The following is a 12,712-nucleotide window of genomic DNA, read 5'->3' on the forward strand; positions in this document are numbered from 1 at the left end:
GTCTCCACTTAATAGTGATGTAGATACCATATTAGTAACTATTCTGATATAACGTATAATGTAATATGTCAAAAATGCATTTTACATCATTAGTAAGTAATGGTAAAAATTAAAAATGTAAAATTCATTTATTAAATTTTTAATTTTATAACAGAAACAAGATCAATAAAAAAATTTCAAAGAATAAAAGGAATGTTCAATCACATTTATCAGAACCAAAATCACATTTTACCAAAGTATATAATAGTCATCGTTGGAACTACCATTTGAAATCCTAAACCAAAAGGCAAAGCCAAATTAAAGTGGGCAGTCAGCTAGTATTTTAGAAATAAAAAATGCGTGCCTCTAATGTTTTTGATTCCATCGAAAGTCCAAAAGCAAAAGTGGAAAAGGTGAAGGCCACTGAAAACCAATACAATTATGTCATCTTTTTGAAAGCTAAAGACCGTGCTCATATATATCTCATAAAATTGAATTGTTCTTAGTTTTGTCAATAAAAGAAGAAAATGGATCGATTGTGCTTTTCAGAAAGTCACCAAAGTGACTAAACACGATAGAAAGGCATGTGGGGATCTTTAAATTTTAGTGACCATTTTGTTTCATTCCCCGCATCTTCTGTTCGTTACGGAAACTTTCAAGATGCAAGTGTGCAACCATCCATTTGCCATTGAATCTTTTCTTTATTATAATTTCAGCGTGTAAATTAAGAAACATACAATATTATATTACGTATGCTGTTTGTTTATACAACTATGAAAATATGTTTGTTGATTCATTTTGACAATGAAAAGTATAATACTGCAATGGAAGTCAAATACTTTTAGTTATGTTTCAAAATTATTGTCCACTTCGGCTTTCTGTAACTTAAGGGTTAAGTTTATTTCCAAAGCATGTTTGGTGTATTGATGTTAACATATATGGAAATAAGTTGTATGGGTTGTGTTATACATTAAGCTTAAATTAGGTGGTTACGTAAAAAAAAAAACTTAGTGGCAGGCGGCATATAAAGCATAAAAAACAATTATGAGAAAGTGACATGAGAAAAAAGTTTTTCATATTTAATAGAGGAAAGTAAAAATATTTTTATGAGAAAGTGACATGAGAAAAAAGTTTTTCACATTTAATAGAGGAAAGTAAAAATATTTTTAAGTAATTGTGGTCTTGTATTGTGGATCAAACTTGTCCAATTTACTTGTACCTAGGAAAAATAGTTCTGGATTCTGACATAGCGTGTCCTTCAGGTGAGAGCATTTATGGGAGAGTCTTAGGAAATGGGTATTTTTTATTTTTTTTTATATGAGATTTGTTTTTAAATTTTATTTAAAACGAGATAAGTCTAACATATTCTTGAGTTATAATTCATAATATTTGTTATGATTTTTTTTAATTGAATTCGTAAAATTATTTATGATTTTAATTTATATTTTTTTTTCGACTTTAAATAGTTAGTATTTTTTTATTATATGACTTTGAAGTTATAAGTTTTTTTTTATTATATGACTTTGAAGTTATAAGTTTTTTTTTTATTTTATGACTTTGAAGTTGTAATGTTTTTTTGGTGTTTTACACTTTAATTACGTGAATTTTATTTTCTTTTGTTTTTTATTTTTTTCAAATTGTAAATAATTTTATTTATTTAATTATTAAATAAATATTTTTAATTTTATTTGTTATTGGTTTTATTTAATATCTTAGTATATTTTTATGGTTTTATTTAATATGTTATGTATTTTTAACATTATTTTATTTAAAATATTTTATTTTTTAAATATTATTATATTTAATATATTTTGTATTTTAAAATTTAGATAATCTTTTACTAAAAAGAGATACTAAAATTAAAATAAGATACTAAAAATTTAAAACATTTAATTTAAAAATTCAAGAAATTTAAATGAAAATTATGTGTTTTTTTAACAAAAAAATTAATAATGAGATTATCTCTAAACAAGTTCTTCTAGATACACGTCGAGGATTTCTCATCTTGTTATATTGAATTTGTAAGTGATTGTTATCCTCTTATTTTATGACCTCTACCTCATCTTGTTATAGGATGATAACGTATAATTGTTTGATTTGATATTGTCGAGGAACATGATAACCATCGTTGTCATTATCATCATCTTCCTCTTCATGTTCATGACTCATGTCACACATTTGAATAGGTAATGATGAACGATGACAAGAGTGAGTTTGATGGTAATAGATTATATGTAGATGACATAGTGTTGAAAGTGATGTTAAACCTTTGTGAGACTCATAAAAACATTCAAGGTAGAATGAATTTGAAACAAGTATGGAGACATGTATCATGAGAATCTTAATAGTTGAAAACTTTGTTGACATAAATTATTAGTACATTATTAGATGTTATTAATAGTAAATTCTTTTACACAAAATAAATAATATTATTTCATAAATTATAAGTTAATATTAGTAACAAAATATTTTAATATTTGATTTAAAATTTTAGTTTATAAAATTTAAGTATCGTAAATAAAACAAATATTTTAAAAAATATTAAATATCATTAAGTTAATTTTTTATTTCATTTTTTATAAATTCAAATTCAATAACATTATTAAAAGATTATCTAAATTTTTAATATACAAAATATATTAAATAAAAAAATATTAAAAAATATGTAAAATATTTTAAATAAAAAATATTAAAAAAGTATATAAAATATTTTAAATAAAACAATATTAAAAAATTATATAACATATTGAACAAAACCATAAAAAATATACAAGATATTAAATATAAACTAACAGCAAGTAAAATTAAAAATATTTATTTAATAAATAATTAAATAAAATGATTTAAAATTTTTAGAAATAATTTGAAAATAATTCCATATGAAAAAATTGAAAAAAAAAATGCCCCCATTGGGTAAAACTCCCCATTTAGAGTCTGTGTGGAAGAGAAGAAAGTAAAAGGAACAAATAGGAAAAAAAATGAATTATAATGTCTTTTCTTTTGTTTGATTAAATAGAAAGTGAAAGAAAAATAATTAACTTCAGAAAATATTTTTTTTTTAATTTTTCTTATCTTTCATTATCTCTTCAATTTATTTTTTTTTAAAAAAATATTCTCATTTTCTTTCCTCTCTATCAAAAGTAGGGTCAAAGTAACCCAATTTCTTCCACTATTCCTAATGCCCGTATCGGTAACATTATGATTTGCAATCAATACTTCAATGCACTTTGTTAATGTGGGATTCACAATTTGACATCCGGATACTATAAAAGTGACTAATTTATATTAATATTATGTGTGTATATATACTTAATTATAGAAATATTATAATATTAATTATTGACGTTGTTATCGATAACTAAAATTATTTATTTCATTATTAAAGTGATTGTAATGAGATCTTATTTGAGTATACATACATATGTGGTCATGGACTAATTGTCCTCTTTTAAGTTAAGGTCTGAAGTGAAAGCTTTGGACACCTAAAAAGAATTCACCCAGAAAATGACAACCATAAAAAAGTCTAATCAATGGTCTGCCCAAATGATGCTGAGCGATCTCTACCCAACAAAACTCAGCTTAAAAAGCTTTCTACCTGCACTACCTCAACCCACAATTCACTCACCTGACCCGTTGACTTTTATCATGAAGTCAACGGATAAAACAATTTGCATAATGGTCCTTTCTGTGAGACCATAAGGCATAAATAAACGTATTATTGTGTGAGATCACGTAATTGATTACAATGAGAGCTTACTTGAGTGTGCATACATAAGTATTTATATGTCATTCAAATATTGCTTGATTTTGTCTAAATCATATTTATTCTTCATTAAATAATTTATCTTGTTTGAGTCAAATATGATCAATGATAAAAAAAAATTCCTTTAAATATTTAACAATTCCATATCTAAGACTCAAAATTGAATTCTCAAATTAAATTAAAATAACTATACTTCAGTTAATTCACGATAATCATACACTTAAACTAAATGAAAGATAAAATGAAGAATTTTTTATATCTTCTCTCCATTCATTTTATTTTATTTTTTACCAAAACAAACATTAGGATAAATTATTTTAACTCCTCTTTAAGGAAGATATATTACCGTCAAAATAGTGCCAAAAAAATCCCCATTAAAGAATCCAGAAAAAAAAAGTCCATGTTTTAAATAAAAAAAATTGGAGCAAATAACAGGATCATGTGACATAGTGTCACGACTCACGCGATCATATGACATGGGTCCTCATATGAAGCCGTGGGACCCACGCACCACTAAGCACAGATACGACACTGAAAAGTGAAGCCTGTTGGCTGTATAGCCTCTGTTATCCGTGCTAACGCTACCACTATCCCAATTCCCTAATTCTCTTTTTTAAATCATTATTACACTAGAAATTTAGAATACTCGTGTAATGTACTTTATTTATACTTAAAAAATAAAACAAATATATAGTTTTTGGTTGACCAAAATAAATAATACATTTTCTTATGAAAATGAAAATATTAATAACATTTAATTTCATTTCTTATAAAAATTGAAACCCTTAACTATTTAATAAATAATAATGAACTTTCACAAACAAAACATTAACAAAGATTCCAAATTAAAATTTATTTACAATAAAATAGTAATAATGAATTTTTCAATAATTTATTGTGCATGGAAAATAATACAATAATAGATTAAATAATATCGCTATAAGTTATAAAATTTGAAAGTTAATTTTTTTTAATATTTTTTTTCTATGACAAAAAATCTGTGATATTAAATTATTAATCCACAGATCGAGGACATTAACTAAATAAAACTTCTCTAAAGTTACCGTTCTAAAAACATTATGATAATCATATTAAAATTAATACGAGATTCTGAACAAATTTTTTTATCCAAACCTTTAAAATAAAAAAATAAACACAAGTTTTTCTGTCGAGTTGTAAGTTATAGCTATTGATATTTTAGTCTTTAAATGCATGACACAATAATTTTAAAAAAATATCTTTTACTTTATTTTTATCTATATACTAGGAAGTATCAACATCTATTATTATTTAGTGTATTAGAATGCGACTAACAGCGAAAAGCGATACCAACTTCTATACTGGTATGCTCTTCTTCTTCTTCTGCCTAGAAACAAACTGAGAGAGTAGTTCACTTTCTGTATTGGGTTCTGCCACTTTCATGGTTTCATCTTATCAAAGCCACACACCTTAGGCAAAAATGGAGAGTATCTTACTCTTCTTCTCATCATTCAAGTTCGCACTCTCGCTCTCACTCATACTCCACTCACCTTTTTCCTCTGCTCAGATCATGCAAGGTACCTTTCTTTCTTCTTCATTTAATTCTCTGATTGTCTTTTCTCAACACCAAACCTTTTCAGCTCTACCACTTTTATTTACACTGCAAAGGACGCCTTGTTTTAGCAGTTGCTGTAGTTCTCTGTTCTCTGCCACTGCTTTTTTTGGTTTGTTAACATTTCTGCTTTTTATTTTCTTCTTCATTGCTTTTAAAAAATTTCATGTCTTTTTGGTTTATGCTATGAATCCTATGGAGCAAAATAAATTTATTTGCCATCCTGTTTTAGATAGATAGAGGTGATTATTGACGCTTTTGCACAGTGCACGCATTAACGATAAACAGGATAGGAAAAAAAAGACTAAGATCTAAGCCTCGATGACAGTTGATAAATTGATTCATACTGGTTCAGTTGGATATGAGATCGGCTAAGATCGAGTTTTATGATGATTAAAGAATGAATCTTTATATGAAGCTTTATTTATTGTTGTTTAGAAATCTTTTATGATGGTTAATCTCTTGGACTTTCTATGTAATATTTTTCATTTGACTTGTTAGAGTTAGGAATTAATTCCATTTATTTAGGCTGTTACGAATTACAAAATGTCTTTTTTTAGCAGGTTTTGTAAGTTTGGACTGTGGAGGTACAGAAAAATTTGCTGATGAAATTGGTCTTCATTGGACTCCTGATGATAAACTTACTTATGGACAAATAAGCACTATATCAGTTGTAAATGAGACAAGGAAGCAATATACAACACTTCGACACTTTCCCGCTGATTCCAGGAAATACTGTTATACTCTTGAAGTTGTTAGCAGGACGAGATACCTATTGAGGGCCAGCTTCTTATACGGGAACTTTGACGATAACAATGTTTATCCAAAATTTGACATTTCTATTGGGCCTACGCATTGGTCTACTATTGTTATATCTGATGCTAATAGCATAGAAATGCGAGAGCTTATATTTTTGGCTTCAAGTCCTACAGTAAGTGTATGCTTATCGAATGCAACAACAGGACAACCATTCATATCTACGCTAGAACTTCGGCAATTCAACGGTTCAGTTTACTATACACAATTTGAGGAACACTTTTATCTTAGTGTCTCTGCAAGGATAAATTTTGGTGCAGAGAGTGATGCTCCAATTAGGTACTTAAGTCATTCTATATGTTGCTTCATAGTCTGTTCTCCTACACATTAACATTTGAAAGAATTTTTTGTAAGTGTGTGGATATGGATTAATTTTGATGGGTTGAGTATGTAAGAGTATTACGTGGTCAATGAACCATATTGTTCAACATGTACACGTCCCTTACATATTGATATCCATCTTGACTAGCAGACTAGGTAAAATCATATAACTATTTCATTTCGTTTAAGAAGTTCACAATTCTGTAATTTCAGGTATCCTGATGACCCTTTTGATAGAATTTGGGAGTCAGATTCTGTGAAGAAAGCTAATTATCTTGTTGATGTTGCTGCTGGAACTGAGAAAATTTCTACAACAGTACCAATCGATGTCAACAGAGATGAAATGCCTCCGGTAAAAGTGATGCAAACAGCTGTAGTGGGTACTAATGGATCTCTAACTTACCGGTTGAACTTGGATGGTTTTCCGGGTACTGGTTGGGCATTCACCTATTTTGCAGAGATTGAAGATTTGGATCCCAATGAATCTAGAAAATTCAGGCTAGTACTTCCGGGTCAGCCAGATATTAGCAAGGCTGTTGTAAATATTGAAGAAAATGCTCAAGGGAAATATCGTCTTTATGAACCAGGATTTACCAATATATCTTTACCCTTTGTGCTTTCTTTTAGATTTGGCAAGACATATGATTCTTCTAGGGGACCTCTCCTTAATGCCATGGAGATAAACATGTATTTGGAGAAAAATGATGGTTCTCTAGATGGTTAGTTCTTTAATAAGAAATTACATGTGTTTTGTTTTTTTTTTTTTCCTTTTTAACTAACTTGCAACAGTGTATAATAACTATTTAGAAAATTTGTTGTACCGTGTGGATTAATTTATGCACTATGTGGATGGGATGTTTTGTAGGAGCAACTATTTCCAATATACTTTCACACTACTCTGCAGAAGACTGGGCCCAAGAAGGTGGTGATCCATGTTTGCCTGTTCCATGGTCATGGGTTCGATGTAACTCTGATCCACAACCAAGAATAGTTTCAATGTAAAGGTTAATTTTTTTTAGGTTTTAGTTTTGCTTAAGTATGGTTTCCTTCTCTAGCCCAAAAAGGAAAAGAGAAAGGAAAAGTTCAGTTTATATATGTTTTAAAACTTGAAAGAGAAGTGCAAGGAATCTTATATATAGTTAATTTGTTTTCCTGGTGGTGACAGATTGTTATCCAATAAAAACTTGACTGGAAATATTCCTATGGATATCACCAAGTTGGTTGGTTTGGTTGAACTGTAAGTTTCATCATCTTAATTTATAATATTTTGGTACTGAGCTGTCAATGTCTCATGTTTGATCCATTATATGATTTAATCCTTTAATGCAGATGGCTTGATGGAAATATGTTGACTGGTCCATTTCCAGATTTTACTGGATGCATGGACTTAAAGATCATGTAATCCCTGATAACTTCTTCCACTTGTCGTGTTATGGAGTTATGTAATAGTTACCTAAGTGCAATTTTTTCCTTTGCAGTCATCTTGAAAACAATCAATTGACAGGCGTGCTCCCAACCTCTTTGACAAACCTTCCTAGCTTGAGAGAACTGTAAGATTTCTAAAACTTATATATCAATTGTTTTATCAAATTGGAAACATTTATACTTCTGATACGTTCAGTTATGATCTTAAATACAATATATACCTCTACCAAAATCCTAAAATCTGTATTTCTGTTGATGACCCTGGTGACGGTAGTCATGTTTAAAATAATACTTAAGTTGTTATGGTTTGTGCTTTTGTTTTATTTTGAGATAATTATGTAATGCTTATGATATTTGCAGGTATGTGCAAAATAATATGTTATCAGGAACAATACCATCAGAACTTCTAAGCAAAGATTTGGTTTTGAAGTGAGTACAGTTTTAACTTTCTATCTTAAACATAAGTTGGGACCATGCAACATTACTATATAAGAAAATGGAGGAAAGTATTGGCAGGTTTCGTCTTATAGGATAATTGATAAACATTTCTATCTTGTTAACTATTTTCTTCTAGATGTTATAATATTTTCCTGGTTCATGTAAAGTGTTGATATGTGTAACAACATGAAACAAATTTGGCTGCTATGTAACTAGAAAAAGTAACAAGCCACGTTTGATCCATTAAGGTGAAGATTATTTAGGAGAAAGGCCTAGAGTGTGTTTTTTTAAGAATGTTTAAGTTTCATGTCAATGGGCTAAATATCCAATCACACTTTCTTCCCTTACCCTACTTGTATTTTGTACGGAACAGAATGTTGGGCGGTCAAGAGCCAACATGAGACTAAAGTAGGTGTAGCGGAGATGAGGATGTTGCGGTGGATGTGTGGTAAGACTCGACAGGATAAAATTAGAAACGGAGCTATTAGAGAGAGGGTTAGAGTAGCGCCTATTGTAGAGAAGATGATGGAAAATAGACTTAGGTGGTTTGGGCATGTAGAGAGAAGACCGGTAGACTCTATAGTGAGGAGAGTAGACCAGATGGAGAGAAGGCAAACAATTCGAGGCAGAGGAAGACCCAAAAAGTCTATAAGAGAGGTTATCAAGAAGGATCTCGAACTTAATGATTTGGATAGAAGTATGGTACTTGATAGAACATTATGGCGGAAGTTGATCCATGTAGCCGACCCCACCTAGTGGGATAAGGCGTTGTTGTTGTTGTTGTATATTTATCCTTATCTCTTTCTTTTGGACTTTCAGCTGAATGTCATATTTCTTTGATTGCTTAGATAAATATTTAGTATCTATGAGCTAATCTTCTTAGTAATATTCTACTTTAGTATGCATAATTTTTTTCTCTCAGAATGTAATTGCTTTAAATCTAGTTAATAATATATTTCCTGTAAATCACTGTTTATTCTTTTGTTGCAAATTTTCTAATTATCTCTTCACCATATTTATGTGATAACCACTACTCTTTTTTCCTGAACAGCTACTCTGGAAACATTAATCTTCACAGAGAAAGCAGAATAAAGGGACACATGTATGTTATTATTGGTTCATCAGTTGGAGCTTCTGTTCTACTTTTGGCTACTATTATATCTTGCTTGTATATGCGTAAAGGGAAGAGAAGATATCATGAGCAAGGTAGAATTCTAAACAGTTATTTATCGTGTCTGTTTGATATTTGAGATGATAAAACTTGCTTTATATGCTTACACTTTTATAGATCGCATTGATTCTCTCCCTACTCAAAGGCTGGCTTCTTGGAAGAGCGATGATCCTGCAGAAGCTGCTCACTGCTTCAGTTTTCCGGAAATTGAAAATGCTACAAATAACTTTGAGACAAAAATTGGTTCTGGTGGTTTTGGAATTGTATACTATGGCAAGCTAAAAGATGGAAAAGAGATAGCAGTTAAAGTTTTAACCAGTAATTCCTATCAAGGCAAGCGAGAGTTCTCCAACGAGGTAACCTGCATTTAATAAACCTCTCTAAGTATTCCAGCATAGCACTGTCCCTTATTATTTTGCTTGTGGCATTTTCTTTTTATGTTCTTTGAGATTTTTCTTTGTTTCATGGATGTAAAACAGATTTGTCAATAATGGAAATAATGCATGGACCAACAGAAAGTTGTTGCAGCGATCCCTTGAGAAATAAAAGTTTGTTGTGGCTAATTGGCATAAATGTTTTTAATTTAATTTAAAAGAACAAGTGAATGCATATACTGGCTAATATTCATACACTAATCATCTTAAAACAGCTTATTTAAAAATAAATAAAAACCTTGTGTAAAACCATGTTCTTGAACAGGACAGAAGGTTGTCCTTGCAGAAAATTGCAACATCTTTTTTTGGTATTTATCATCTGAGGCCAACTGTTGTCCCAAAGTGGCAACTTGGTTTTACAAAGTTGCATGAGTAAATTTATATTGACTGAAATTGTGCAGAGAACTTTAAAATAATGCATGTCTTCCATTCTATTGTAATTGTAATTGAAATCAACTCTTCTATGGTTTTACTCTGCAGATGTTGTTTTCCATTTTCCATTCTATTGTAATTGAATTGATGTTTTTCTTTGATCCAGGTTACCCTTCTTTCAAGAATACATCACAGAAATTTGGTACAGCTGCTTGGGTATTGCCGAGATGAAGAGAGTAGTATGCTTGTTTATGAGTTCATGCATAATGGCACTCTCAAGGAACATCTTTATGGTAAGCCCGCATGATTTAAATCATGGAGCAGAAATCCATATGTTCAGTAATTATGCCAAACTTCTTGTAGGCCCATTAGTGCATGGACGGAGTATCAATTGGATTAAGCGCCTAGAGATTGCAGAAGATGCTGCCAAAGGTTTATGATTTTTGAATTATTAAGCTAATGCATTTAAGAATATATAATTATTTTTCCTCTAATTTTCTGATTGAATGTTCCGCCTCTTATGATCAATCACATTATAATATATTCTCATGCTTGTTCAGGAATTGAATATCTTCATACAGGTTGCATTCCTGTCGTTATCCATAGAGACTTAAAAAGCAGCAATATTCTTCTCGACAAGCACATGAGAGCCAAGGTTTCAGATTTTGGTCTTTCAAAACTTGCTGTTGATGGAGTTTCCCATGTTTCAAGCATAGTTCGGGGGACAGTAGGATATTTGGATCCTGAGTAAGGCCTTATCTATTTTCAGTGAATTTGTGTGTTCAAGCACAAAGTTTATTATGCCTTGATCTTGGTTGGATGACTAAACTCAAATTCCCTTTGCTCCAAGTAATCTCAAACTTGTCCTTGAAACCTGTTCTTGACAGGTACTATATTTCCCAGCAGCTGACTGACAAGAGTGATGTTTATAGTTTTGGTGTAATTCTTCTTGAACTCATATCTGGTCAAGAAGCAATATCGAATGAAAGCTTTGGTGTAAATTGCCGAAACATAGTCCAATGGGTAAGCTTGGTGACAAGGAAGTCTTCAAAGTTTTTTTCCCCTCCAATGAATGAAATGATTTGTATTTAATTTGGCATGCTGAAAAAAGTCATATTAACATTTAACATGCATAAGATTGCACGTGTAAATTTATCAAGTTGGCAAGCTATATGATTCTTTTGGATCTCTGTGTATGCTTGTTACTAAAACAAAAGTAAGTTTTCCCCTAAAATTAACCTAGCAATATTTTCAGACTAGAGGTAATAGTGCAACAGGTACCACTGAATGAACTATAAAGACATGAAGACCAGCCACATTATGTTAAATTACATTTACATCAACTAAATTTGGTTGCCTGCATCAATGTTTTCACAGGCAAAATTACACATTGAGAGTGGAGATATACAGGGTATTATCGACCCCTTGCTGCGGAATGACTATGACCTTCAATCGATGTGGAAAATAGCAGAGAAAGCATTGATGTGTGTTCAGCCCCACGGACATATGCGGCCAACGATTTCAGAAGTTATAAAGGAGATCCAAGATGCAATATCTATTGAGAGACAGGCAGAAGCATTAAGAGAAGGCAATTCAGATGACATGTCAAAACATTCTTTTCATTCTTCCATGAACATGGGGTCAATGGATCTAGGTGGAGCTGAGAGTTACCTGTCAATTGATGAATCAATTGCACAGCCCACAGCAAGATAGATCTCTCTTGTAAACAAAAGCAAATTTTCCTTCTTCGGATTTTATTTTTTCTTTCATTACTTCTTTGTATGTGGAGGCCTTGTTAATATGCGATTTAATGATTGGTGCCACCTCCTAAACAAATGAACAGTCTATATGTATGTATTTGGAGTTAATGTCTTCTGCCTTTGCAAGCACTGATGGCATTGTATACATTGAATTGCCATAGCAGGATGTCAATTTTGAAAAAATATTGATTCTTTGTTCCATAGCAGGCTGATTAATCGTGATTGAGGTAGAACAACATTACTTTTTTGTTAGGAAAACTTTTCCTAAATACTTGCACGAATTTATTTGTTTACTTTTGATTGGATAATCATTTAAGGGTTCGTAGATAGGTTAAATTAGAGAAATTAATCATCCCATGTCATTCGTATATGAGTTTTGTATTAACAAAATTCGCAACAATAGTATTTATAATAAATAAGCGTTTTTCAAAAGTCCAGTTTGAGTAGTTTCCCAGTAAATATAAAGGAGGAAACGAGTTCTGATAGCAATTAGGAAAGCATTAAAGAAGGAACCGCACAAACAGGAAAAGGCAAAGAAAGGAGGGACTCCGAGTACATTACACAGTCCCAACACGTGGTCGAATCATGCACCTTGTCAGAATCATTTATGACATTCACCAAGGAACCACCAGAAACATCTTT

The 12,712-nt window shown here is 30.7% G+C and overlaps 1 protein-coding gene across 3 annotated transcripts; it reads left to right on the forward strand.

Annotated features, from left to right (window-relative positions):
* Positions 1-5,047: 5,047 nt before the first annotated feature.
* Positions 5,048-12,255, forward strand: LOC100808740 (probable LRR receptor-like serine/threonine-protein kinase At1g67720). 3 transcript variants are annotated; one of them, XM_006576943.4, is made up of 15 exons: positions 5,048-5,298; positions 5,894-6,428; positions 6,684-7,189; positions 7,336-7,468; positions 7,636-7,707; positions 7,800-7,868; positions 7,949-8,020; positions 8,256-8,324; positions 9,385-9,539; positions 9,622-9,860; positions 10,477-10,603; positions 10,674-10,742; positions 10,871-11,057; positions 11,198-11,333; positions 11,688-12,255. In XM_006576943.4, exons 1-15 carry the CDS (start codon positions 5,202-5,204, stop codon positions 12,021-12,023), a joined length of 2,802 nt encoding a protein of 933 aa, XP_006577006.1. In that variant the 5' UTR covers positions 5,048-5,201; the 3' UTR covers positions 12,024-12,255. The 3 variants fall into 3 exon arrangements, with proteins under 3 accessions (XP_006577006.1, XP_006577008.1, XP_006577007.1); XM_006576945.4 differs by having other exon boundaries at positions 10,892-11,057; XM_006576944.4 differs by having other exon boundaries at positions 5,897-6,428.
* Positions 12,256-12,712: the final 457 nt, after the last annotated feature.

The sequence above is a fragment of the Glycine max genome, chromosome 3 (genome assembly GCF_000004515.6).
Source record: "Glycine max cultivar Williams 82 chromosome 3, Glycine_max_v4.0, whole genome shotgun sequence".
In the NCBI taxonomy this organism is placed as follows: Eukaryota; Viridiplantae; Streptophyta; class Magnoliopsida; order Fabales; family Fabaceae; genus Glycine; species Glycine max.